The 24,071-nt window shown below is 49.5% G+C and overlaps 1 protein-coding gene across 1 annotated transcript in view; it reads right to left on the bottom strand.

Annotated features, from left to right (window-relative positions):
- Positions 1-24,071, bottom strand: part of RAB11FIP4 (RAB11 family interacting protein 4) — a gene marked incomplete at both ends in the record, with an annotated part of 93,171 nt that overhangs the window by 50,907 nt on the left and 18,193 nt on the right. Inside the window, 2 exons of the mRNA XM_080924098.1 lie at positions 13,964-14,052; positions 15,362-15,449. Coding sequence (XP_080780224.1) covers positions 13,964-14,052; positions 15,362-15,449 — 177 coding nt within the window. The remainder of the gene's footprint in view (positions 1-13,963; positions 14,053-15,361; positions 15,450-24,071) is intronic.

Below are 24,071 nucleotides of genomic sequence, written 5' to 3'. Positions count from 1 at the left end.
AGCACGTTCCTGGCAGAAAGCCAGTCTTGTCTGTCACAGCAGCAGACATGTGAAGACAGGAACCCACTGCAGGTGAGTGTGACAGCCAGCCTGGAAAGGACAGAGATGATGGCGGCAGGGAGGGATGGCTTCAGTGGCTGCTGGCATTTAAGGTGAGGCCAGGGAGAGGGCATCGAAGTCACAGAGGCACTGGTGAGACTTAGGCATCAATGCGGCCACTGTCCTTAGAGATACCAAAAAAGGCAGGGGATTCCTGCGCAGCATCAACGTACAAGAGCCTGGGTGTGGCTGGGAGGAGCTCAGGGCTTCCCGCTAGCATAGCACACTTTATGATTTCTTTCCCAAGTATCTGTGCACAGTGTAAGCTCTGAGGCCTCTGAGCTCATCTCTTAGTGCTCCTGGGTTTCTAGGTGGAAACCAGTCCCTCCCCAGCACAGGTGTGACCTTCCTATCTGGGATTCAGCCAGCCAGTGTGTTCCAGTAGCATTTGTGAACCAAGTAGAGGGTTGGGTGCTGGAGTCACACACTCTGGAGAGGTGCCAGATGAGGACAAGAGAGAGTGGAGAAATGGTACACAGTGGGGTAGATATGACAAGGGTACAGGCAGGGAAGGCTTCCTAGAGGAGGCAACACTGGTACCAGACACATCCCAAATGAGGGAATCTCAACTGAGAAAGCACTTCCATTGGACTGGCCTGTAGACAGGTCTGGGGGGCATTGTTTTAATTAATGATTGATGTGGGAAGACCAGGTGTACTGGAGGCCATGCCATCTTTGGGCAAGGTGGTCCTGGGATGTATAAGAAAGCAGGCTGAGCAAGCCAGTAAAGCCGCATTCTCCCACAGCTTCTGCCCAGTTCTAGCTCCATGCTCCTTTGTGGAGTTCCTGCCCTGACTTCCCTCACAGATGGAGTGTGGCCTGAGAGCTGTAAGATGAAATATGCCTTTTCCTCCCTGGGTTTCTTTTGACTGTGCTCTTTATCACAGCAACGGGAAGCAAATTATAGACAGCAAAGACGACAGAAAAGGCCAGGACGGCTGGGAACCCGGTGAGGTGGCAGGGTCCAGGACAGAAGTCAGGGCAGAGGTGAAACCCCATAGGGTGTGGTGAGAAATTGGGACTTTATTCTAACAAGATTGTAGCAGGGCCTTGGGGGCTCAGTCATTAAAGAGCATCAGCTCTTCTCTTGGACCTGCAGGGAACCCGTGGGATTGACAGCAAGACATTTCCTGACCTCTCGGCTTTCATTCTGTGTCTCCTTGGTGTTAAAACTCTAGGTCAGACCCCTGCTCAGCTCTGCCCCTGAGCATGTTAATCACTCAGAATGTCACCAAACACTAGTGACACAAGGGTGAGTGTCCCTTTCCTTATCTAATGTTCCTGCTGAATGAGGCTTCAATGCTGAAACCTCCAAGATAAGAGTAACAGGGAACTTGGCTGCTTCCTTGTCTTCTCCCAGACCCCTAGAGTAGCACCCAGAAGTCTCCAGTCGTGCCCTAAATCCGAATTCCAGAAAAATCCTCGCAGATTTATCATCCATGGTGAGACTGACCCACGCTAAGCAGAGCACTGCCTGCCCCCTTGGTAGAAATCGACGCTGTTCTCCCCGCTGCACACACACACACACACACACACACACACACACACACACACACACACCACGGATCTCAAAGCAACAGTGGGCTAATCCCTGGAACCACTCTCACAGTCGGAGCTGAGATTACGACCAACTGCCAGTCTGACGATCACACCTTCTCTCCCATCTTCTCCGTAAGGCTGCATCTCAGGGCAGCATCCTGCAGAGGGGTGAAGCGTTGCTCTCTGCCGTGTCCTGTGTGGCTGCATCAGCCTTTCTAGCACAACTTTCCCGTTTGCTCTCTCAGGCAGGTGGAGGGGTCCTCGTTGGCTCTGTTAAGGTTCAGCATGGGAAGGTACAAGGAAAGGGAAGGAGCCCCTTGCTCTGGAGATTGGCTGAGGCCTCTCCAACTGAGAGGCAAAAATTCCCACGCTGTTAACATTTGCTGTGGAGTTGCTGGCACACTGGCACTGTCCCTTTCAGACATGGACCTTTGATGTTAACAGCAGTGACTCTGGTTTAAGGCCTGGATGCTTATGATCTAGGGCAGGGCCTCACCCTTTCCCGAGATATTTTCTGGGGCTCTCAAAGCTGTTAATTTTGCTTACAGAGAAGACATCCTACCTCCTTGTATCTCTGTGGCCTTATCAAGTATAATCCCATCGGGTGCCCCACAGGAGCCATCCTATGATCTCATTTGGGTTTCTAAGCAACCCTTTGAAGATAATAGTCTCCAATCTCACCAAAGACCTACCTATGACTAGATAAAGACTATGCAGTGAGTCTCTCTCAGAGAATCCCACAGCTGGGCTCTCTGGTGTGTCTGTCTTTATTTCTAAGCAACCCAGCCCTCTCTCTTAACACTCATAGTTAAAATCTATATTAAAACGCTTTGTAATAAAAAGATCAACCCTGCTTCATCCGTCTTACCCTGAAATTCATGTCTATGTCAAAGTCGCAAATTCCAGTTTGGCCTGCAGTGAGGCCCTTAAAAGATTAGGGGAGCTCCTCAGGCCGCAATGGGTAGAAGTCAAGTCTCCTGTTTCTGTGCCCCTTGACGGGTTTCAGGTCCTGACTTAAGGGCCTAGAAGGAAATTCTGGCTGTTGTATGGAAGGTTTGTCATAAAAAAGGCCAGAGAGTGTAGGATGTGTGTTGGAAGGCAGCTTCAGGTTCTGCATGGGTGGGGAGAAGGGCTCAAGTAACTCAAGTCGTATTCTAGAACAAACCCACAGGTCTCTGCCATGCTCCCTATGAGGAAGGGAGGGCAGAAAGGAGGGAGGGAGGAAGCAAGGGTGGGTTCCTTAATGACAACTGACCTTGGAGAAGCTACAGGGGGAGCCTACGGGGTGCAGCCTGGGGTGGAGGAAGGGAGTGGACGGAAGGGCACACCACCAGGCTGGGACCTCTCTCAGGTACATGACTGCTAAGGCACCATCCACCATGTCACAGGCCCTTGTGTCATGTCCTGTGCTACCCCAGATAAGCCACCAGACACAGGCACCTGTTAGGAGCCCTACCTAAAGTTTCTGTAAACTATTTCGATATTCTCAACTCAAACTCAGAGGAGGAGGGTTACGGCCTTGCTAAGACATAATTCAGAACACCTGGCACAAAGGAGCGTGGGTAAGCACTCAGGAACTAGTCTAGGCTGAGGCTGCTTAGGAGACATGACAGCTGAAAATACCATGTGATTATGGTTTAGGTCTGAGGTTGGGAACTATGAAAGCATTTTATAGTAGGTAATACATTGTATCCATCCTAAATTTCCTGTAAATGACAAGACTGTTACGGTTATGTGCAAGAAGGCCCTCGGGCTAAGGGGTCACTGAGAATTTAAGAATCAAAGCCATTCAGGAGGAGGCAGGAGGATCACTGTTTCAAGAACACCCTCTTCTACATAGTGAATTTGGGGCTAGCCTGAGCTACATGAGATCCAGCCTCAAGCAAATAATAAAGTTTAGAGTCAAATGTCATTATATTTGCAACTAATTTTTATATAGCCCACCAAAATAGGCAAACAAAATCCCCAGCAATAAAATCATACATGCAAGGGCTGGAGAGATGGCTCAGTGATTAAGAGCACAGACTGCTCTTCCAGAGGACCCAGATTCAACTCCCTGCACCCACATGGTAGTTCACAGCTGTCCGTAACTCCAGTTCCAGTGACTCCAAGACCCTCACAGACATACATCCAGGCAAAACACCAATGCATATAAAATAAAAATTAAAACAAAAATATGCAAACAAACCACACATGTGTACACATGTACACACTTGAGTGCACACACACGTTAACTGCATTCATTTATTAACAAATAAATAAATGCACTTATTTTATTCCTCTAAAATTTGAAAGCACTTTAAATGAAAGTCAGGAGGGCATCCCAGCGACTCCTAGCACCCTGTCTCCGGGAGGCCAAACCACGGCTCACTGCATACCAGGAATGCTTACTTCCTTAACTGAGAGTCCATGGAGCTGGTTCTATAGGACTGGGAATGCTTTGGGCTCGGGCACAAGCACAAGCTGTGGCCAGAGGCTATCTATCAAACCACAGAAAAATATAAAATTGGCAGTTACTCTTGTGAGCACACAGCTGGGTCAGGCAATGGCCGTTTGCAAGGGAAGATGGGTCTCTTCTTCCCAGCCTGGTCTTCTATACTCAGAGAAAGCATTGACAGGAACTGGCCAGAGAACAGAGTGGTCATTACAAGGTGGTTTCATGGAATTGCCTTGAGTCAGAGGCCCAGCCTGAGTATGGAGACCCTTACAAGCTAACAGGCCATTCTAACATGTCCAAGACCTTGAGGACACTGGTTCTAATAGTAAATTTGTGTTAGAATTAGTTACCTGGAGGTGAGAGAGAGGGGGGGGGGTGGATGGATGGATAATAAAATGCTAATCTCTAAGGGGTAGAACTCCATTGCCTGTGGTTTTTTTTTTTTTTTTTTTTTTTTTGTTTTGTTTTTTTTTTGTTTTTTGTTTTGTTTTTTTTTTGTTTGTTTGTTTTTTTGACAGCTTCCTGCGCAGCCAGGTCTGAGAACACGGGCTTAACCTGTGGTGTTTCTGAAAGCTAACCTCTTACATGCCTGTGTGATGTTTTCTCACATGTGTCAGGGAATCGCTTAGCTCACTGATGGGGGAGGACAGTAGAGAGAGCAGGTTCACATGAGAAAGTTCTGGCTAATAGAACCAGAATTCTGCCAGGCTCAGAAGAGATGGAACCTATGCGCCCACTCCCTCTGCTTCAATGGCGTGGCTACCTCATAAGCAAGTCCCTGCACCTGAGCATCAGGGTGGGGCTGTCCTGGAGAGAGGCAACCCAGACTCCCCAGGGGATGATTAGAGCAGGAGTGAGGAGGTTGGACGATGGGGTGAGGGAGTGGGAGCTTCAGGGTGTCGAAGTGAGGAAGTGAATGAAAAAGGTCTCCTCAACTCCTGTACTGCTCTGCTCCGTCCTCAGGCTCAGAGTTCAACTACTTCCTGAAGATATTCTTCCAGAAACTCTGAGCCTTAGGTTAAAGCAAGGGGTTTTGGGGGTCTCGTTTTCTTTTTGGTGGGAGCACACACAAGAGGAATCTAGTAAGGGCAGATCTGAGCTATAAAGTCTACACTCACTGCCGCACCATGCACCAGGGTGCCACCCTGAACCTCCAGGCTTGGCCGAGCTGCAGTACTGTCTTCTAGAAAGGAAGTATTCTTAGAACTTAAAAGTGCCATTTGTCGTGAGTGGCCTCAAGAATGGTTGCTTCCAGGTGGACGGGTGAAGGGGTGGTGCTCTTGGACAGAGGGCTCCGGAGCGTTCTCAGGCTGGGTACAAGATAGAAAGACCTGCTCTGACAAGATGGGCTTTGCAAAGTCTCTGAATGTGAGTGAAAGCCATCTGGGGTCCAAGATAAAGTCCTTGTCCTTACTGACCCCCATTTGTTTCAGACTGTGTGTATTAGTGAAGGAATGTTGTGTAAGCACAAGCTTACAAGGGCTTTAGGATGCCCTGCAGGAGTTGGCCCTCCTCTTCCACCTTGTGATAGAACTCAGTCTTGGTGGCAAGAGCTCCTACCCACTGAGGATTTATTTTTCTTTTCTATGTAGAAGTGTTTGCTCTTATGTATACATGTGTACCACATATGTGCCTGGTACTTGCAGGGGTCAGAAGGTGGTGCCAGGTCTTACAGACAGTTTTCATATACAGTTTGTTTCCCAGCATCCACACTGGGCAGCTCATAACTGCCAGGGGGATTGGATGCCCCCTTCTGGCCTCTGTGGGGATGTACACAAACCCTCCCCCCCACATCTATATCTATCTATCTATCTATCTATCTATCTATCTATCTATCTATCTACCTACCTACCTACCTACCTATCTATCTACACACATATAAATAGAACACAAATAAGATTTTTTTAAAAAGGGATTTAATGCAATCTTGATAAGCTTCTCAGAGAAGGATTTGTGGGTGTATCAGGAGCTTTAATATTGCATCCTTTAAATGAACAGTTTGCACTTTTGGGGAGCTGGGAACTCTTCTCTAAAAAACATCAGCATATATTTTGGGATCTGCAGTCAATCAGACTTGGAGGCAGCTACACTTGGCATCTCTCTCTCTCCCCTTGGGTCTTGCATCGAATTCAACCAATCACAGATAGAAAACAAAGTGCTGGGGGTGTAGCCCAGTGGGAGGGCCTATGCTTAGCATATTCTAGGTCCTGGGTTCAAGATGGTTCCCAGCACCAAGCCACAGCAGCAAACAGACCAACAGTAACCGTGTTGAACACACCCGGACTTGTTTCCTTGCCCTTAATCCTAAACTGTGAGCTGTAGTCGGTGTTTGCACAGCATGTGCATTGCTTTAGGTATTACAGGGAACCTGGAGATGAAGAGGCCATGAGAGGATGTGTGTGGGCTATGTGCAAACAACGTGCCATTTTATACCCTATGCTCGAGCACCCTCAGGTTTCCGAGTCCTTACTGGTCCTGGAATCAAGCCTCTGCAGATACCAAGGGTTGGTTCTAATTCAGATCCATGGTTTGAAAACAGTCATAAGGGCTGGGTGTGGTGCTGCACTCAGGAGGCAGAGCAGGCTGATCTTTGGTCTGCATGGCCAGGCTAGCCAAGGCTCAGTAAATAGAGAGAGCCTGTCTCAAAGGGTGGTGCGTTAATCAAATGGACATGCTTGTATTCTAATAAAACCTTGTCAAAACTTACCAGGCTGAAATTTGTCCGTCTGAAAGGAGGGGCAGAGGTCTACGATTCCTTTCTTTCTGCATTTGCTATCCAATTTTCCCAACACCGAAAAACAAAGTGACCATAATCTTACCACCTTTATCAAAGGTGAGGCTGGCTGCCAATCTGTGGACTCATTTCTGGGCTCTCTGCTCTGTTCTATTGCTCCGGATGTCTGTCTATTTTCACGACAGGACCATGCCTCTTTGGTTACTGCAGTGTTTGGCCACTGTCGAGAGACAGACTGAGGCAGAAGTATGATTATTGCATTGCTTTTGCTACTTCTCAAAATTATATTAAAGTATATGTGTCAACAATACAGAATAATAAGTGATAACGAGTTGTTCTTGGTGAGGGGGAAGCCCAGAGAAGGGAGGCTGCAATGATTTGGTGATAAAAGGTTTGGGGCTGGCAAACAGCACTTGCATATTGTACAGTTCTGGTATACTCGGTAAAATATAATCGGCACAGTCTCCTTGGCTTCTTAGATTAAAGACAAAAATATAAAACTATTAAAAATCTATTTTTAAAAATATGTATTTTGTTATTTTATGTTATGTGTTTTGCCTGTGTGTATGCATGTGCACCACGTGCATGCAGTGGGCACAGATGTCAGAAGAGGGCGCTGGATCACCTGGGATTGGAGTTAGAGAGAGTTGTGAGCCACTGTGTGATTGCTGGGATTTGAACTCAGGACCTCTGGAAGAGCAGCCAGTGCTCTAACCACTGAGCCACCTCTTCAGCCCTAAACATGTATTTTAAGCTGGATTGGTGGGTCATGTCTGTATAGCCATGATTGGGAGATTGAGGCAGAAGGGAGACTGACATTTCATGGCTACCCTGGGCTACACAGTGAGTGCCAGACCAGCCTGGGCTTCATACTGAGTTCAAAAACAGGTAGAGCCAGAGCGAGACCCTGTCTTAAAGCAATAATAGCAACAAAAGTCTATTTCGAAAATAAAATCTGCACATTCTTTGCCGTAATGATTCCATTTCTGGATATCTAATCTTCTAGATGCCGAGAGAAGCCCTGAGGGCACAGGCGCTGCCTGCTGTAAAGGAGAGGAGCTCGAAAGGGCTCTGCCACTAGGCCGGCACCATCTCCCAGAGCTCAAGGGGACATTCTGGAGAGTAAAGCTGAAGCAGGGCTGGCTATGCACCACCAGGCCTCCAGGAAGCCCAGCGCAGATCCTCCTCTAGGGTGGGGCAAAGGGGACCAGAGAAAAAAGTGCCCGAGGAAGTTTAAAGCACAAACACCAGACAGACAGCCTGTGACAGTCAGTGGGCAGAACAGATGGCCCAGAAGAAAGACAAACATGACAAAGGCCCAGAACCGAGACAGAACACAGCCTTCCCATAATGTAAGTACATGGGAGCTGGGGAGACTGGTCATCGGTCAGGAGTGCTTGCTGTTCAAGCATGAGGTCTGGACTTCCGGCTCTCAGATCCTAGCACCGTGTAACAGACTAGGCACCAGGGACCCCAGGTTCAGGGAGTGACCCTGCCTCAAAGGAACAACAGGGAGACAGAGGCAGGCACTCTGTGTCCTCCTTTGGCCTCCACTATACACACCCATGTTGACACAATAAAATTAAACTAGGAGAGCTCTGATGTCACCAGTTTTGGGGTGTGAGATACACTATAGTGAGAAGCCCGTGGGACCCAAGGTTACATTTCATCCCCTGGGAGGAGGGACACTTGCTGTGGCTGTGGCAGGATTCTGGAGAGAGAATAGTGGGGAACTAGGAGGCTGGGTAGACAGCTGTGAGAGCCCAGCAGGGAAGGCTGCACGGTGACTCTCTGACCTAGGCTTCTTTAGATGGATGGTAACTGGCAGCCACGTGGGAGGAGCAGGTCATCCGATGTCCCTTTGGTTTGATGAGTTCCTATTACTCTGCCCACATAAGTGAGTGACCAAGAATCCAGAATCTCATAGTTAGGTTTTGCCTCACTGCCTGCCAAGGGGTGACCACAACCCCTAGCCAGCATACCCTTGTTTTGATGTCTATGGGCCCTTGTCTCCACAGCTTTCTTTACCATATGGACTGGGAGCCACACAAAAGGGGGGCCAGTAGGCAGCCCTTGGAGCAGACTGAGTAGGTTTTTGGGGTGGGGGGTTTGTCCTGGACACACCATCTCTAGGCACTCTCTGGCATCCTCTCACCAGACCAACTTTTCCTGAACTAAGAAATACGGTCAACAGCATATTTAGCAATATGCAGTGACGCTTTCCCCAACAGGTGTGTCAGATTCTGAGGACAAGGGCATCCTCCGTAGTCAGAATCAAGTGCTGCACAGGAATGGTTAAATAAACATGCAGAATGGTCTTGTCTAGGCCAAAGACCCAGGGTGGATCCCAGCATCAGGGGCTCCCTGGGACCTGGAAGAGGGGCAGATGCAGAAGTCTATCCTACAGCCAACAGGAAAGCACTTTACAGTCTCAGGGTGACTCCCACCAAGCCCTAATGCTGCAAGTGATGTCCACACCCTGAAGGGTTCATCCCCCCACCCCCACCAGGGTGCTCTGCTGCCATTCTGACATCCAGCTGTGAACCATTCTCTACCTCCCCAATTCACCTGTTCCCTGGGGACACACTGGAAACCCACAAGAACCAGAATCTGGCTGGCTTCTCGGTCTTGGTCCCACACTGACCTCTAGGGGACAGCTGGAGCATAGCATGGTCCTTAGCGTGAAGCTCTGCCTCTAGCTGGCCTCCTCAGATTCTGCTTTGATGAGCTATAGGTTTGCTCCATCTGTTCCAGGAGCCGGAATTCCAGTGAATTCTAAGGATCCTCTCTGCCTGGCTGGGTTGGTGACACTCAGGAGCCCACAGGCAGGAATTGGACCATGTCCACCAAGCTGTCTAGCTAAGAAGAACAAACCAAGTCACCTGCCATGTCTACAAATACAGGGTCTCTGTGGGTGCTCTGGCTAGAGCTGTGTAGAGGATGGAGAGAGGTTTGTTTTCCTGGGAGAAGCTTAAAACACAGTCCCCCAGGAAAGACGGACCAGATTGTTATGATTTCTGAATCCATTTTTCTGCCTCCCTGGAACCTCTGGGTTTTGGGAAAACAAGTCCGTTGCTTATAAAGAATTCCCTCTTTCAGGCCAGGCCCTCCAAGCCTATTTCTCCTCTTTGCTAAATGCACCATCTTTTCTGGCAGTGGTTGAGACAGTATGAATGCCACAGAAGCAGCCAGAGCCCATGGGAAATCTCTCTGCTCCTGGGTACCCCTTCTCAGGGCTTCTCTGTTCCCCAACTGTTTGGCACAGGCTCCATCTGACATCTTTGAAACGCTGGACCTCAGGGTAAAAGGGATGAGAGAGTCAGGTGATTGTGGACCCCTGATTGTCCTCTCATTACATCAGACCTGGCTGAGCAAGTCTTGCTTTACAACAGAGGAAACTGAGGTTCTGAGATGTTAAGGGGAACTTGCAGAGATCACATGGCTCCTCAGTGGCCAAAGTGAGGTCTGGGCCCCATTTAAAATGAAGGTGCAGCCTACTCACTCTGCACCTTCCACAAGGCTGGACCCCTGGTGTCTGCGCCATGTGGGGGTTCTCTGCCCCAGGTCTGGTTCCATTGGTCACAAATGCACCCATGGACGGGGTGCAGTAAGACAGTCTGGAGCCCTCAGCACTGCCCTTACACATACCTTGGAGCCCAGTTATCCTGGTCTAGCCCTAAGGGTTAGACCCTTATGAGAATGTTGAGCGCAATCTGGACACTGGACTGGAATCCTGGCCCCACTCTGGCTGAGGCTTTAGTCTCTGTCACCTTCAAACGGTTCCCTTTGTGTGGACCAGGCATCTGCACTAAGCAGACTGGACAGAAGGAGCCTTGCTTATGACGGTGTTTCATGCCACTAAGACAGAAACTAAACTGCTATGTGCCTTCCCGGAAATTGGGAGGGTTTAGCCAGTACAATAAGGGAGTCTCCTGCTACCTTAACCCTTTCAAAATAGCAGTTGAATGCTGGCCAATCGGCTTTTTGTCCCTGTTATTCAGTTGCCTTGTTCCTGTGATAGCAACTTTATGTTTTAGGTTTAAATTACTGTGCTTAAGAGATCTATATGGCAAAAATTCCTCACCAGGTGGTGGTGCTTGCCTTTAATCAGGAAGCAGAGGCAGGTGGATCTCTGTGAATTTGAGGCTAGCCTGGTCTACAGAGGGAGTTCTGGGACAGCCAGGGCTACACAGAGAAACTCTGCCTTTAAAAAACAAAACAAAAAGCCTCTAACCTGTAAGGCTCACTTGCTCAAGGACAGATAAGTTCCTGGAATGCTGGGGGCTGTTCTTTATGTAAGATAACAAGCAGCATGTTTTCACTTCTGTAAACAAGCTTGGTTGCCCCAACTACACAAAATATGTGCTTGATGACAGGTAGGCAGAGGAGTACATTGGAAGAAGTATGTCAGGATATATGCCTGCCCCTGGTTGGACAAAGACAGGAAGTATGTAGCCCTGTGAGTTTTGCTTTTATAAGCCCCTGGCAAATGTAATTTGGGACCATTCTCTGAGCATGAGTCTCAGGTATGGTCTTGGACAGTAATTTTTTTAAAGGTTTCTTTATTTATTATGTATGCAGAGTTCTGCCTGCAAGCCAGAAGAGGGGACTAGACCTTATTATAGATGAATATGAGCCTCCATGTGGTTGCTGGGAATTGAACTCAGGACCTCTAGAGGTGCAGCCAGTGATTTTAACCTCTGAGCCAATCTCCAGCCCTCCTGTCAGTATTTAATAAAGCCTGTTTTATTAACATTCATTCATGGTCAGACAGTGAATCTCTGAATGACCCCAGATCCATCCCAGTTCCCACCTTACGAACCCCACTGTTCTGTTCCTACCCTAGACCTTGTGTTAGTCCCCTTGTTTTTGTGACAGAGGCCTAAGAAAACAATGAAGGAAGAGAGGGAGGAGAGAGGGAGGAAGGAAGGAAGGAAGGAAGGAAGGAAGGAAGGAAGGAAGGACAAACTTATCTTGGCTCATGGTTTCAGAGTCTCACTGGGATCCATGCTTGGAGACTGAGGTAAGACAGAGTAACACAGTAGTAGGAATGTGTGGTAGAAGAGGCAGACCTAGTGTGGGGTAGTTACGGTGGTGGTGGTGGTGGTGGTGGTGGTGGCGGTGTTGGCGGTGAACCTGATCTATCAGCTTTTCCCTTTCTTGTGCTTTTATTCCAGGATGAATACAGGGTGGAGAGGCCTGTACATCCAGGGAAGATCTCCTTTTAGTTAACCCTTTCTGAAAACACCCTCCCCCACGTACCTGAATGGCCTTTTCCAATCTTCTAGGACAGAGTTTCTCACCTGTGGGTCCTGACCCCTTTGGGGTCACATGTCAGAGATCCTGCATATCAGGCATTTACATTACGATTCATAACAGTGACAAAATTACAGTTATAAAGTGGCAATAAAGTAACCTCATGGCTGGGTCGCCACAACGTGAGGAAGTGTATTAAAGGGTTGCAGCGTTAGGAAGGTTGAAAATCTCTGTTCTAGCTGCTTCTCAATCTGATCAGGTTGACAGGTTCGATCATGAGAATCTAGGTAAATGATTTATCACCAGGCTATACTCAGCCCTCACAATTGCAATTTTTAACTGAATTAATTACACTTTAGTCTCTCCACAGTGCCCTTGCCTTCTTCAACACTGTCTGTTTGGCCACCCTCAGCATTATGGGACCCCTTATAGCTTCCTCCCCACAGTCCACCCCACAAAAACCCACTTGGACATCACACACAGAAGTGTCCAAAGACCCTGGTAACATTTACTATTTCATTTCTCAGGGATGTGGCCTTGGGATGAGGTACCACCTGGAGCCAGAGAGGTTTTGGAGCTGACTTGGGTGAGAAACCAAATAAGTCCTCATCCAGTGGTTCCCTGGAGACGGTGGGCAGTGCAGTTTAAACTGCCTCTGTAGTACGAAGCTGTGCTTGCAAAAATAGTCCAATGCATTATAAACAGATCATTTGGTGATGACAGCAGAATGAATTAAGACACGCGCACACGCACGCACGCACGCACGCACACACACGCGCACACAGAATATGTACATATTTATGTGGAAGCCAGTGTGTGTAGAAGCCAAGAAGCTAGAGAGGGACAAGAGGGGACAAGAGAGGCCTTAAGGGAAAGGGGCAGAGGCAATGACAGAGAACACATCTAACTAGGGACAGAAAGGTTTACATGGGTATAGGGAGCAGAGGGAGTGGGGAGAAGAGACTAGAGGTCAACTAGAGGTCAACTAAAGCCAAGCATATATGAAAATACAAAACGAAACTGATCTCTATGACGACTGTTCTTGGGTGCCAGCTCGACCCACCTGGGAAGACACATCCTAAGCTGAAGATTTGCCTCCATCAGATTGAACTGTAGGTACAACCGTGAGACATCTTATTGATCTTACTGATGGTGGAGGGCCCAGTCCAGGGCAGCTGGCCCCAAGCTAGGTTAACAGAAGCAGAGAGCACACCAGCAATCAGGGTACCTCCATGGCCCAGGCTTCACTTCCTGCGTCCAGGTCCCTGCCTTGACTGGCTGAGGCCCTTCCCTCCACAGTGGTTCTGTCTCCTTAACTTGGTTCTGGTCCTGGCATTGACCACATCAGCAGGAAGCAACGAGCACAGAGCTCTGGAGGCCTTGGTATTTCCCTATCGGCGTGGCTTTTATGCCTAACCACTTCCTGTTACCCACACCAAAGTTTATGACACCGAGGTGACTTAGGGTGATACCCCCAGGTGCTCCATGATGGAGCTTGTCAGAGATAAACTACACTTGGGATTCTCAATCCTTCCAACTCCCCACTTCTAGATGGAAGAAGGGACTAGAGACTGGGTTATGAAAACTAACTTTAAAAGTAAAAAATTTAATTACCTCTCTCTCTCTCTCTCAGACTTCCTAAGGGCTTCCCTGTGCCCTTCCAAAGTGATGGGTTTTTTTTCTTGTTTTATTTTGAGAGAGTCTTGCTATGTGGCCAGGCTGGCCTCAAACCTGTGGCAACCCCCCATGCCTCAGCTTCCCGAGGACTAGGATTAGAGGCAGATGCCACCTTACCCAGCAATTCTGTAGTTGCCAGAAGACCATTAGTGGAAGGCTCAGCCCAGATGCAAATTCAGAGGGCAGCCTCTTGCAGCAGTCGCTGAGGCAGCAGCTCTTACCTGTTCCACACAGTCTGGGATGTCTGGCGAACATGGTAGGGTCCCTGCGCTCTCCACCGACAGCACGTCCTTCAGCAGCTCCTCACACCCTGAACAGACAGACAGACAGACAGTGAATGGTCTGAGCTTCAGTCCACAAGGCTGTTCTTCTGACTAATGGGCCTTGGAGGAAGAACCGGAAGAGCAGGTGGCCCATGTCTCTGGACACAATGGCAGGGGAGGAAATGCCCAGCTGCATGGGCCTGGTTCGGGGCACCACACAAGGTGTCAGAAAGGAACTTCTTCCATGGGACACTCACATATACAGAAGCAGGCTGAGTGCAGGGAAGCCCTGAGCTAGCAAGTACTTCCTCTGTGCACAGGGGCCGCCCACAAAGTTCCCTACCACGCCCTGGACAGGCCACCCTTAGGAGGTCAGGAGGCTCCTACCCACTGCTCAGCACAGGAACAGGGCAGGTATGGTCCAAGCTGGTCCAGAGAATCAAACAAATCCCTTCAGAAAAACCTTAGGGGGGTTCTGGGCTTCCTTAGTTTCCCCAGTGAACTGTGTCTCTCACATTTCTGCTTCAGAATTCTTGCTTCCTTCCTACTTCCTGGAACCCCAAGGATCTTGCAGTGATGAGCTCTCCCAGACCTGACCAGAGAGAGAGAGAACCTGGCTTCTTTTGCAGGTGACAGGATCCCTCTGGGAGCAGCTCATCTCCAGACTTCCAGTGCCAGCCCAGCAGGAAGGCCTCTGAAGTCCTGGCTGCCTCCCTAAGTCTTTTTCTCTGGGGCTTGGGGGAACTTGGCAGAAGAGTTGAATATTCTATGAGTTCTCAAAACTGCCTTTAATATTTCGGAAGAGAAGAAGGGAGGATTGGGGGAAGAAAGGAAGGAATTAGGAAGAGCTCAGAGAGGGCAGATAATCAATAAGGAAGCCCTAAGAGGAAAGAGATTTGGTAGCCAGCTTTCTCCAGCTGTGGCCAGAACTAGACCGGTTTGACTTTCTTCTTCCCCACCTCTCTCTGTGTCTCTGTTTCTGTTTCTGTGTCTGTGTCTCTGCCTCTCTCTCTGTCTCTGTCTCTGTTTCTCTCTCTTTGTTGGGATTGGACCCCAGAGCTTTGTACTCGTTAGGCAAGCTCCCCACCCCTGACTGAGCAAGTCCCTGTAGCCCACACCAGAGCTAGAGTGGGAAGTCCTGGGAGTCTCCTCTGAAGCACAGCCGTCCTAGCAGGAGAGAAGGGCAGAAAGGTGGCCCTGCCCTGGTGGTGGTACCCTGTAGTAGAGATGCCCAAGACCTTTACCCTTAACCCCCATGGTCACTAGGAATAGAGCCCATTTCTGGGACCCACCCTGAACTCTGGGACCCTGTGTGCTGGCCTCCTAGTCTAGACAGGACTCTCAAAAGGACCTCACCTTTCATGGCGAATACTCCACGGCAAAAATCCTTGAAGTTGATTCTCCCCAGGTCATTGGGATCCAAACACTTCACAAGTTTTTCCACCTTTGGGGAAGAAAGAGGACATGCATGAAGCACCATGGACACCCCAAGGACCAAGGTGGAATGGAGGTGGGTGGGTCTCGCCAACTAAGTCCAAAGGACACCAATGTTCCCAATTTGGTCTTTCCCTCTAGGATCATGTTATTCTCTCTAAGACTCAAGTGAGAAAAAGTAAAGAGGTGCAGGACGTCCCACAGCCTCCAAACCCTACCCCAAAGACAACACCATGAAAGCCAACAGTATGCTACCAGGTTCATTGTCTAATGTAAACAGGCTCTGGCTATGGTGGTGCATGGCTTAAAACTCGGAATCCTCCTGCCTCGGCTTTTTGAGTGCTGGGATCACAGGTATGCACCACCATGTCTGAGTTAGCTAGTTTGTTTGTTTGTTTTGTGGAAACAGCATGTTATGTGTCCCAGGGTGGCTTCAAAGTTGCTAGGTAGCCAAGGATAACCTTGAACCCCAGAGCCTTCTGCTGCCACCCCCAGAATGCTGGAATTACAAGCATAGATCACTGTACAATGCTGAGGATTGCACACAGCCTTGTGCAGGCATATAGCTAAGGAGCTATGTCCCTAGTCTATATACTTTAGCTTCTTAACATTTTTTTCCCAAATTAGCTTGTACCTTATAACAGCCCTCCAAAACACTCATTCATTCATTCACTCACTCACTCACTCACTCACTCACTCACTCATTCACCAACTGACCACTGTGCACCTCCTATTTGCCTGGTGTTGATGGTGGAAACTGGTTAGTTACATGTGGTCACACATATACACATCATGCACCTCCTCAGGCTACTTCCCCCAAGTCATCACCATCTGTGGAAAACGTCGTCCATGGTAGAGAGACTGTGTTTTGATGATACAGCTACTTTGGGGCTACCCAGGTTCTGTAGGTAAGCCCAGTGAACTCACTGGCTGCCCAGAGTTGTACTTTGGTGGAACTGTACTTTGGTTTGCCCTAAGTGGTGGGGAGCGAGTGCTTATGTCTGTCTTCCATGGGGAAAGGTTCAGAAAACAAGGACAGGCTCTTCTGGAATTCCCTCGGGCTGGGCCGCAGTGTGAGAGCACGCTCGGAACACAACAGCCCCGCATGCAGGATGGGGTCTGTCACTGCCATGGCTGTTGGTGTCATCACAGGCGTGTCTACCCTCACTCCCACCCTGCTTGTCATGTGTGCCAGAGCACAGGCAGGTAGAAGACTCATCTGCTCCTGCACTGTTTTCCCTGCACGTCCACAGGATGCTTGTCCAGCATGGCAGTTGCAGCGCTCACCTAATGCCAGGTTCCCACCAAAGCCCCTTTCCATTCCTGTGCATGATGGCTGTGTGTGCCTCTTTCCTGCTCTGCTGGATCTGAGGGACAACTCAGGAGCTATGCAGTGTCCTAAGATGTTTCTGCATCTGGTACCTAGCAAAGCATCCCTCAGATCCAGATACCCCCAACTCTAAGGGGGATGCTGTAGCAGATGTTCAGAGACCCGTAGTGCTGTGCACTGCCCAAAGCTGAGGAAGGCCCAGACCCTCACCCCCAGCCTCTATGGAGTGGGAGAATGTCAGGTAACAGGGAAGAGGCTTTTTGCCAGCTTAGACCTGGCCGGAGCATACCCAACACTGCAGCTGTCAGCCCTGCTCCCACCCCCACTATCAAGGAAGCTGCTGACATGGCCAGGCAATGATGTGGCTTCTGAGAACAGGACTGCCCAAGTGCCACCAGCAGACTATTGAGGAGCTAGCTCATCCATGGCTCCAGATGGCTGTCCTCTCCTCATGCCCCTCCCCTGCTATTACAGAGAGCCTGTGAACGTAAGGAGGGCCTGGGGACACACTGACCCCTACCCCCCCAGCCTTACCCCTACAGCCATTTCCAAGACCAGGGCCTATGCCTTAATTATTTTGAGGATGAGTCCAAGGCATCTACTCCAGAGTGCCAAGTGCCTGAAGAGATGCTCCAACCTCACACACTCTGAGGAAAGCAGGGTTCTGTAATATACCAGCCTGGGAGTCTTTAATCCCCAATGCCTAGGGCTTGGGGATATCACTGGTCTATCTTCTGCTTCCAGAGAAAGCTAGTACAGAGATAGGGGTTGGGGTGATGACAGACAGACAGACAGACAGACAGACGTGAGGCTGTAAGGACCTCCACACAGTCCACAGAGAAGTGATCCATGCTACAGTTAAAAGCTGACAATACAGTGACTCGCTTCTCTTCAGCTACTCCCACAGAGCTCAGGAGGGTGGTGGTCCCTGGGTAATGGCTAAGTATACTATTAAAACAGCTTTGTGGAAACGCATGATTAGTAAATGCTTATATCCCATACAATTTACATCCATAAAGACCACAGCAGTGGTTGCAATGGCTTATCTATCTATCTATCTACCTATCTATCTACCTATCTATCTATCTATCTATCTATCTATCTATCTATCTATCTATCTATCTATCTAAGTTTTGTTTTGTTTGAGGCAGGGTTTCTCCATGTCGCTTTGCCTGTTCTGAAACGAGCTCTGTCGACCAGGCTGGCCTCAAACTCAGAGATCCACCTGCCTCTGCCTCCCGAGTACTGAGATTAAAGGCGTGTGTCACCGCCACCTGACAGTGGCTTCTTAAATGAGGCGCATCAGGGTTCATTCTGGGCTATTTAAACAGCAGCTACTGGCACAGTCCCATGTTACATTGGGGCTCAGGGAAATTAAGCCATCTAGACAGTCACCAGCAGCGGCAGCAACTGAACAGGGTCTTCCTGACCCTAGAGTGCCAGTGGCTGCTATTCACTGCTTCCCTGCTCTCTGCTAGTGTGTGGCCTCTACTGGGCCACCTGAATGCGTGGAACACCGACTCAAATCCCTTACACCCCAAGTGTGACGAGAGATCTGTGCTGGGGTGTCACTCTGTGAGTATATGCAAGTCCTGGCCTCTCTCCCTAACATGGTCAAAGAAAAATAAAGATTCTGGAGGATTGTATTAGAAGTCAGCCTAGGCTACAAGAGAACTCCTGTCTCAGAAGGGAACAGGCAAAACCAGAACACACAGAGAAGGGAACAGCGGGATCTGGGCTGTGTCTGCTGAGTCCCAGGAAGGGGCAGGGGCTCTCACACCAGGGAGTACAGCAGGTTACACTGAGAGCCAGCACAGGTGGCTGCCAGCAGCCCCTGCAGCCCCGGCAGCCCCTGCAGGGCAGTCCCTCCAGTCCCGGGCTGCTCTGGCTCCCATGAGGGGAGGAAGCCAGCTTGCTCCAGGGCTGGCGGGATGACAGGAACAGCTGAAGCACGCACAGCTGGACCAGCAGCCGGCTGCCAGAGAAACTGGCGGTTCTGCTGGCAGAGAATACTGATCTTTCATATTGGGAACCATTCATTACCAGGCTTCCCCTTCTATTTCTGTTGCTCTTCAGGCTGGTTTCTTCCATTCATCCCCCAGAGTCACATCTCTCTGGCAGAAGGATGCTGTGATGCTCTGAGCCAAACTGTGGTCAGCTTACCGGTACCCGTAAGATCTCCCCTAAGCCCAGCTGCCTCCCAACCTCCACATGCAGGTCTGGCAAGCCAGCGAAGGCCAAGCAGCCCCTTGCCCCCTGAGGTCTTAGCTGCCTCTGGCTTTCAGCACTTGGAGTTGTTGAATAAACATCAATTAGTCCTTCCTACAAGGAATCAAACTGAGTGCAGAGCAAAGGCTTTTATGTCAGGCACTGTTCAGTCAGTCTATAGACCGGTTTATTCCAGCTTCACAGGCTTCTGGATCCTGTGATCCAGAATAGAATTCTTATTCCCATTTTACAGATGAGGACATACACAAGGCTCATATACAACCATGAGGAGGCGGCTGGGTCCAGGCAACCCCCAGTAATTATTGCTATTGAAATAATTTTGATCACTTAAAAAAGTTCCGGAACTTGCTCTGACCAGAGGAAAAAACAAAGCTAAGAAATTCTGATCAGTAAAACTAGCACTAGTACAGGAAACCGTCACTTAAGAATTGGAATATTAAAGGAAAGAATAGTTAAAAGACACTGAACTGCTAAAAGAAAGGTTGACAGCTAGCACCATCCGTAGACTTCAAACCTGATGCTAGGATGCCAATATTAAAGTTCTGGGAAGAACGGTGTGGTGGCATCTGCCTGCAGCAGGATGGTCACTAGTTCCAGCCAGCCTAGTCCACACTAGGAGACCTGTCTCAAAGCATCCCCCACACCACAAATAATACCAACCTGAGAAGGGTGAGTTACACAAGGACCCCCCCCCATCCTGTTTCTCCCAGACCATAGCTGAGCACCCACAAGGTAAACAAAGGGAAAACAAAAACTTGAATATGGGATATTATCTTTGCTCTTCTTTCCTATTTCCTGTGCAGAGAGGGGACTAAAAGAAACCCTTTCTGGTGCAAAGCTGGAGAGAGGTACTATCTGAATCAAAAAAAAAAAAAAAAAAAAACAAGGAAAATGCTCTAGGTGCTTTTTTCTCTTCCCTTTCCTGTGTGTGTCTGTGTCTGTATGTCTATTTTCTCTCTCCCACAAAACAAACTCAGATCCCCAAAATGAGTTGCAGCAGCAGCCTTATAGTCACCTGTGTGTGGCAGTGATGGCGGAGTAGAGGGGAGGGGTAGATCGGGGTAGAAAAAGGAAAAGAGGCCCCAGGAAACCGGCAGGCAGGACCCTGAGAAGGCGGAGCTCAGGAGTGGTGGAGACCCTTGGTGCCAGGCTGACTGAAGTCCTGAGCTCTGCCCTGAGCTGCAGAGGGAGCAAACAGGTGGGTTCAGAACTGAGTCGCTGACTGAGGACTGCAGTGGGCTGGCAGTGGGTGTGCACCCTTGGGGACGCTCCGAGGAGCCTGGCAACGGCTGTGGGAAGAGAACAAAGTTAGAATAGCTGCTTACAGGGCAGACACGTGGGGATGTTAGGTTTCAATTTAACTGGACTAATTTCCCACTTTAAAAGAAACCTATACTATGCTGACATTTTTCAGAGATATTTAATGGGACTGTGAGTCTTACAGTCTTCAAGATGCCCAGGACACAATCCAAGATTATTCACCACAGGAAGGGAAAAGATGGAAACATTGTGTACTAGAAAACATGGTAACAAAGTTACTGACTTTAAGATGCCCCAGCTGTTGCCATGTTTCATCAAAGGTTTGTTGGGTTGTCTTGATTTGGGGACTGGAAATTAAAATCAGGGCACCAAAAATATTTTAAGGCAGTTGACATAACCATCCTCCATGAAGCACTGATAAACATTCTTTGCAAAGATTTTATTTTGTTGTTTGATTACTTGTGTGTGTTTGTGTGTGTGTGCATACGTGCATGTGCCTGGGACTTTCATGGATACTAAAAATGCAGATGGTTCACACATACACATGCACACAAGCAAAACACCCATACACATACAATAAAAATAAATAGGGCTGGAGAGGTGGCTCCACAGTTAAGAGCGCTGGTTGCTCTATCTGATGACCCAGGTTCAATTCCCAGCACCCACAGCATGGCTCATTCATCTGTAACTCCAGTTCCAGGGGATCTAACTTTGCCTTCTGGCCTCCACAAACATAGGCAAGTGGCACACAGACATATATGCAGTCAAAAATGTTTTACACATAAAATTAATAGAAAAATTAAGGGCTAGAGAGATGGCTCAGCCAGCTGCTGAGCCCAGTGATTCTGTCCTCGGAAGCACTTTAGGGCCAGCAAAGTGGTCAGAATGGAGACCTGAAGCCCAAGACACACCTGAGGAGTCAGGGACAGAACACGGGATGGGGCAGCATAGGTCCCTGGACCAGTGGTCAGTGCTGGGAGCTGGCTAGGAGAGAGAAGTAGGTATAGCAAATGGCAAAGGGAGCAGTGGAGACAGGGACTCCAGCAAAGGCTGGTGGCCTGGGATAGCTGAGGCCTGGAGGCTTAGGGTGCAGCTGCAATGGGACACTCAGAGTTAGACCCCTTGCAGGAACTGGGTCTGGTGGCAACCTTGTCCGGTCAGTACTCAAGAGGTAGGAGGAGGAGGAAGTCACGGTTACCCAGGGTCCTCGGACAGCAGGCTACTAGGTCAGGAGCCTCCAGGCCTCTTCCTCAACCTGTGGGCTGAGACCCCTCCGCCGAACCCCTGTCCCCAAAACTGTTTACATTATGATTCATAACAATGTCAAAATTAGTTATGAAGTTGTAACAAAAATAATTTTAGGGTTGGGGGTCACCACATCATGAGGTATTAAAGGGCTGCAGCATTAGGAAGACTGAGAACCACTGGCCTAGAGACACAGGGGGTCTCTGGTCCTTCCCCTCTCCCCACTCTGGTGTTACCCTGCATTAGAGGATGCAGAGGTGGAAACACCTTAGCATCAGGGCTCTGCTCTCTTTGCAAGCCAGTCATTCCTTCTGCAGCCCACCCAGAGGGCTCGGCCCTTCTCTGGGGCCTCAGGGCCAAAGGCCCCAGCTGCTTGTTTATCCACTCTTTCCAGCACACAATGAGGCCTGTGTTCTGGAGCCCAGGAGACAAAGGGTGCTGGCAGCCACTGACCTCTCATTAATTCTCAGGGAGGGAGGGGAGGAGAGTTCCCACAGAGCCAGGTGCAGACAGGGCTGAGGGGAGAGTTTCCCAAGAGGGTCCTGTCAGTCTCTCCACCCAGGCCAGGCTGGAGTCTGTCTGTTGTTAGTTCCTGATCACCGCTCCCAAAGCCTGCACTCCAAGGGTGTTGGAGTCTGTGTGACTATACTGGATCAGTTTCCACATCTACAGTGCTGACTCTCAGGGCTGTGGTGAGCATCAACTAAGATAATAACTAAGCAAGGAATGATGAACATTGCAGACGTACTCACCAAGGATGCACTGAGTGAAAAGATCTCAGAGAGAGCTGGAGGGTAACCCTGAAGGAATGGGCAGAGGTGCACCTTTTAGCAGCTCCACCATCAATCTACTTGATCAGGAGTCTTGGAGAACTCCTTCTCTCTTTGTGCCTCAGTTTCCCTTTTCGGAAAACGAGAGTGCTGAATAATATTAATACCAGACTTGGTAGTCTCTATGGTTGGAATGTCTCCCTAGGGCTGTTTGGGGTACACATGACGTTAGGGAAGAGACAAAAACTAGAGTAACTGTAACTGAAGGGAAAGAAGCCAGCGTCTCCCTCCAAGGCAGTGGCACAGGGCCCTGTGGAGGACTCAACCAAAGTCTGCAAATAAGGGCAAGGACCGATGCAGGGCCCAATGCCGCTTCCTTTCCTCCTAGGTGGGAACTAGGGGCCTACCTCCTTCTGACCAGGTGCCTCAGAACACCTCAGTCAGGGCCGGGAGATCAGACTGAGACAAACCTGAGTTTGGTTTCACCAGCCTCTCCAGGAGGATGCTTCCTGGGCTACACTGGGGGAAGATCTATGGAAGGAAGCTTCCAATAGGATGATACTTCCAAGTCACTGAAGGAAGTCTCGCTTGAGCAGCTTTGCTTTCTCAATCTCTCTCTCTCTCTCTCTCTCTCTCTCTCTCTCTCTCTCTCTCTCTCTCTCTCTCACACACACACACACACACACACACACACAGGCATTTTTCTCAGCATTTGAACCATGTATGGGTTTGTTCCCAAGGCTGAGGGTCCCTGATGAAGAACTCTCCGTGGGCTGGTAAGAGCACCCACTACATATTCGTGGACCTGAGCCTGGATCCTAGCAACCGTGTTGTAAAAAGCTGAGTATGGCTTGCGTGTGCACCCCAGTGCTGTTGGGAGTGCAGGCTGGGGGATCACTCAGGTGTGATGGCCACCAGTCTAGCTCTAGGCTCAGTGAGTGACCCTGTCTCACAGGAATAAGGAAGAGAGAGAGTGCGGGACATCCACCTGGCATCCTGCTCTGGCCTCCCTGCATACGCACTGGTGCTGGGGCCTGTACATTCGTGTGTGCACAACACCCCTCCCCCTTCCAGAACCTTTGATGGAAAAGATGGGGAGGGAAGGAAGGACATTTCAAGAGTTGAGGTGCTTCCTGGGTGGTAGAGAAGAACCATGGGGTACTGGACACCTCTGGCTAGGGTCAGATATCAAGAAAGGAGACCTTCCCCAAGCCATCCCTGCCCTGGGCATGCAGTCTCAGCTGAGCTACGGCTGGAGCCCTTTCAAGACTCCAGCATATCCAGGTGTCACTGTCGGCCCCTCAATCCGTCTGAGCTGCTACAGTGGAGAGTCCCTCTGGCCACCCATGAGGGCTTTGCTTACTGTCTGAATAGTAATGAGAATGACAGGTGCATGGGTGGCCCCTGAAGTAGGCTGTCCTCTGTCTCTGTCTGACTTCAGCAAACATTTCTTCAGCCCCATGGGGAGAATGACAAGCTCCCAGGAAGTTCCCAGGGAAAGGACAGATGTCCTGCTGCACATTGTGAGTAAAGTAAAAATAGCTTTGGGAAGAGCATGAAAGAACGCAGGTGACTGATCACACGCCCACACGTCTGGGCCGCATGTCACTCCAGGTCTCTGTGGTTGGCAGAGCTGGGCTGGAATCCCCCCTCTTCCGTTCAAGGCCAGTGACTCAGCCTCTGAATTCCACCTCATTATCTGCTGGGATTTAGAAGCACGAAGGCTCCAGAGAAGCAACCCTGTCCCAACTCATAGAGCTGCTCTCCGCAGAGGTGTCTCCACAGGCTGGCTGGCTGG

This window comes from Micromys minutus, assembly GCF_963924665.1.
Source record: "Micromys minutus genome assembly, chromosome: 10".
NCBI classification, from domain to species: domain Eukaryota; kingdom Metazoa; phylum Chordata; class Mammalia; order Rodentia; family Muridae; genus Micromys; species Micromys minutus.
Note: the sequence above shows the minus strand (reverse complement) of the source record. Positions and strands in the feature narration are given on the sequence as shown.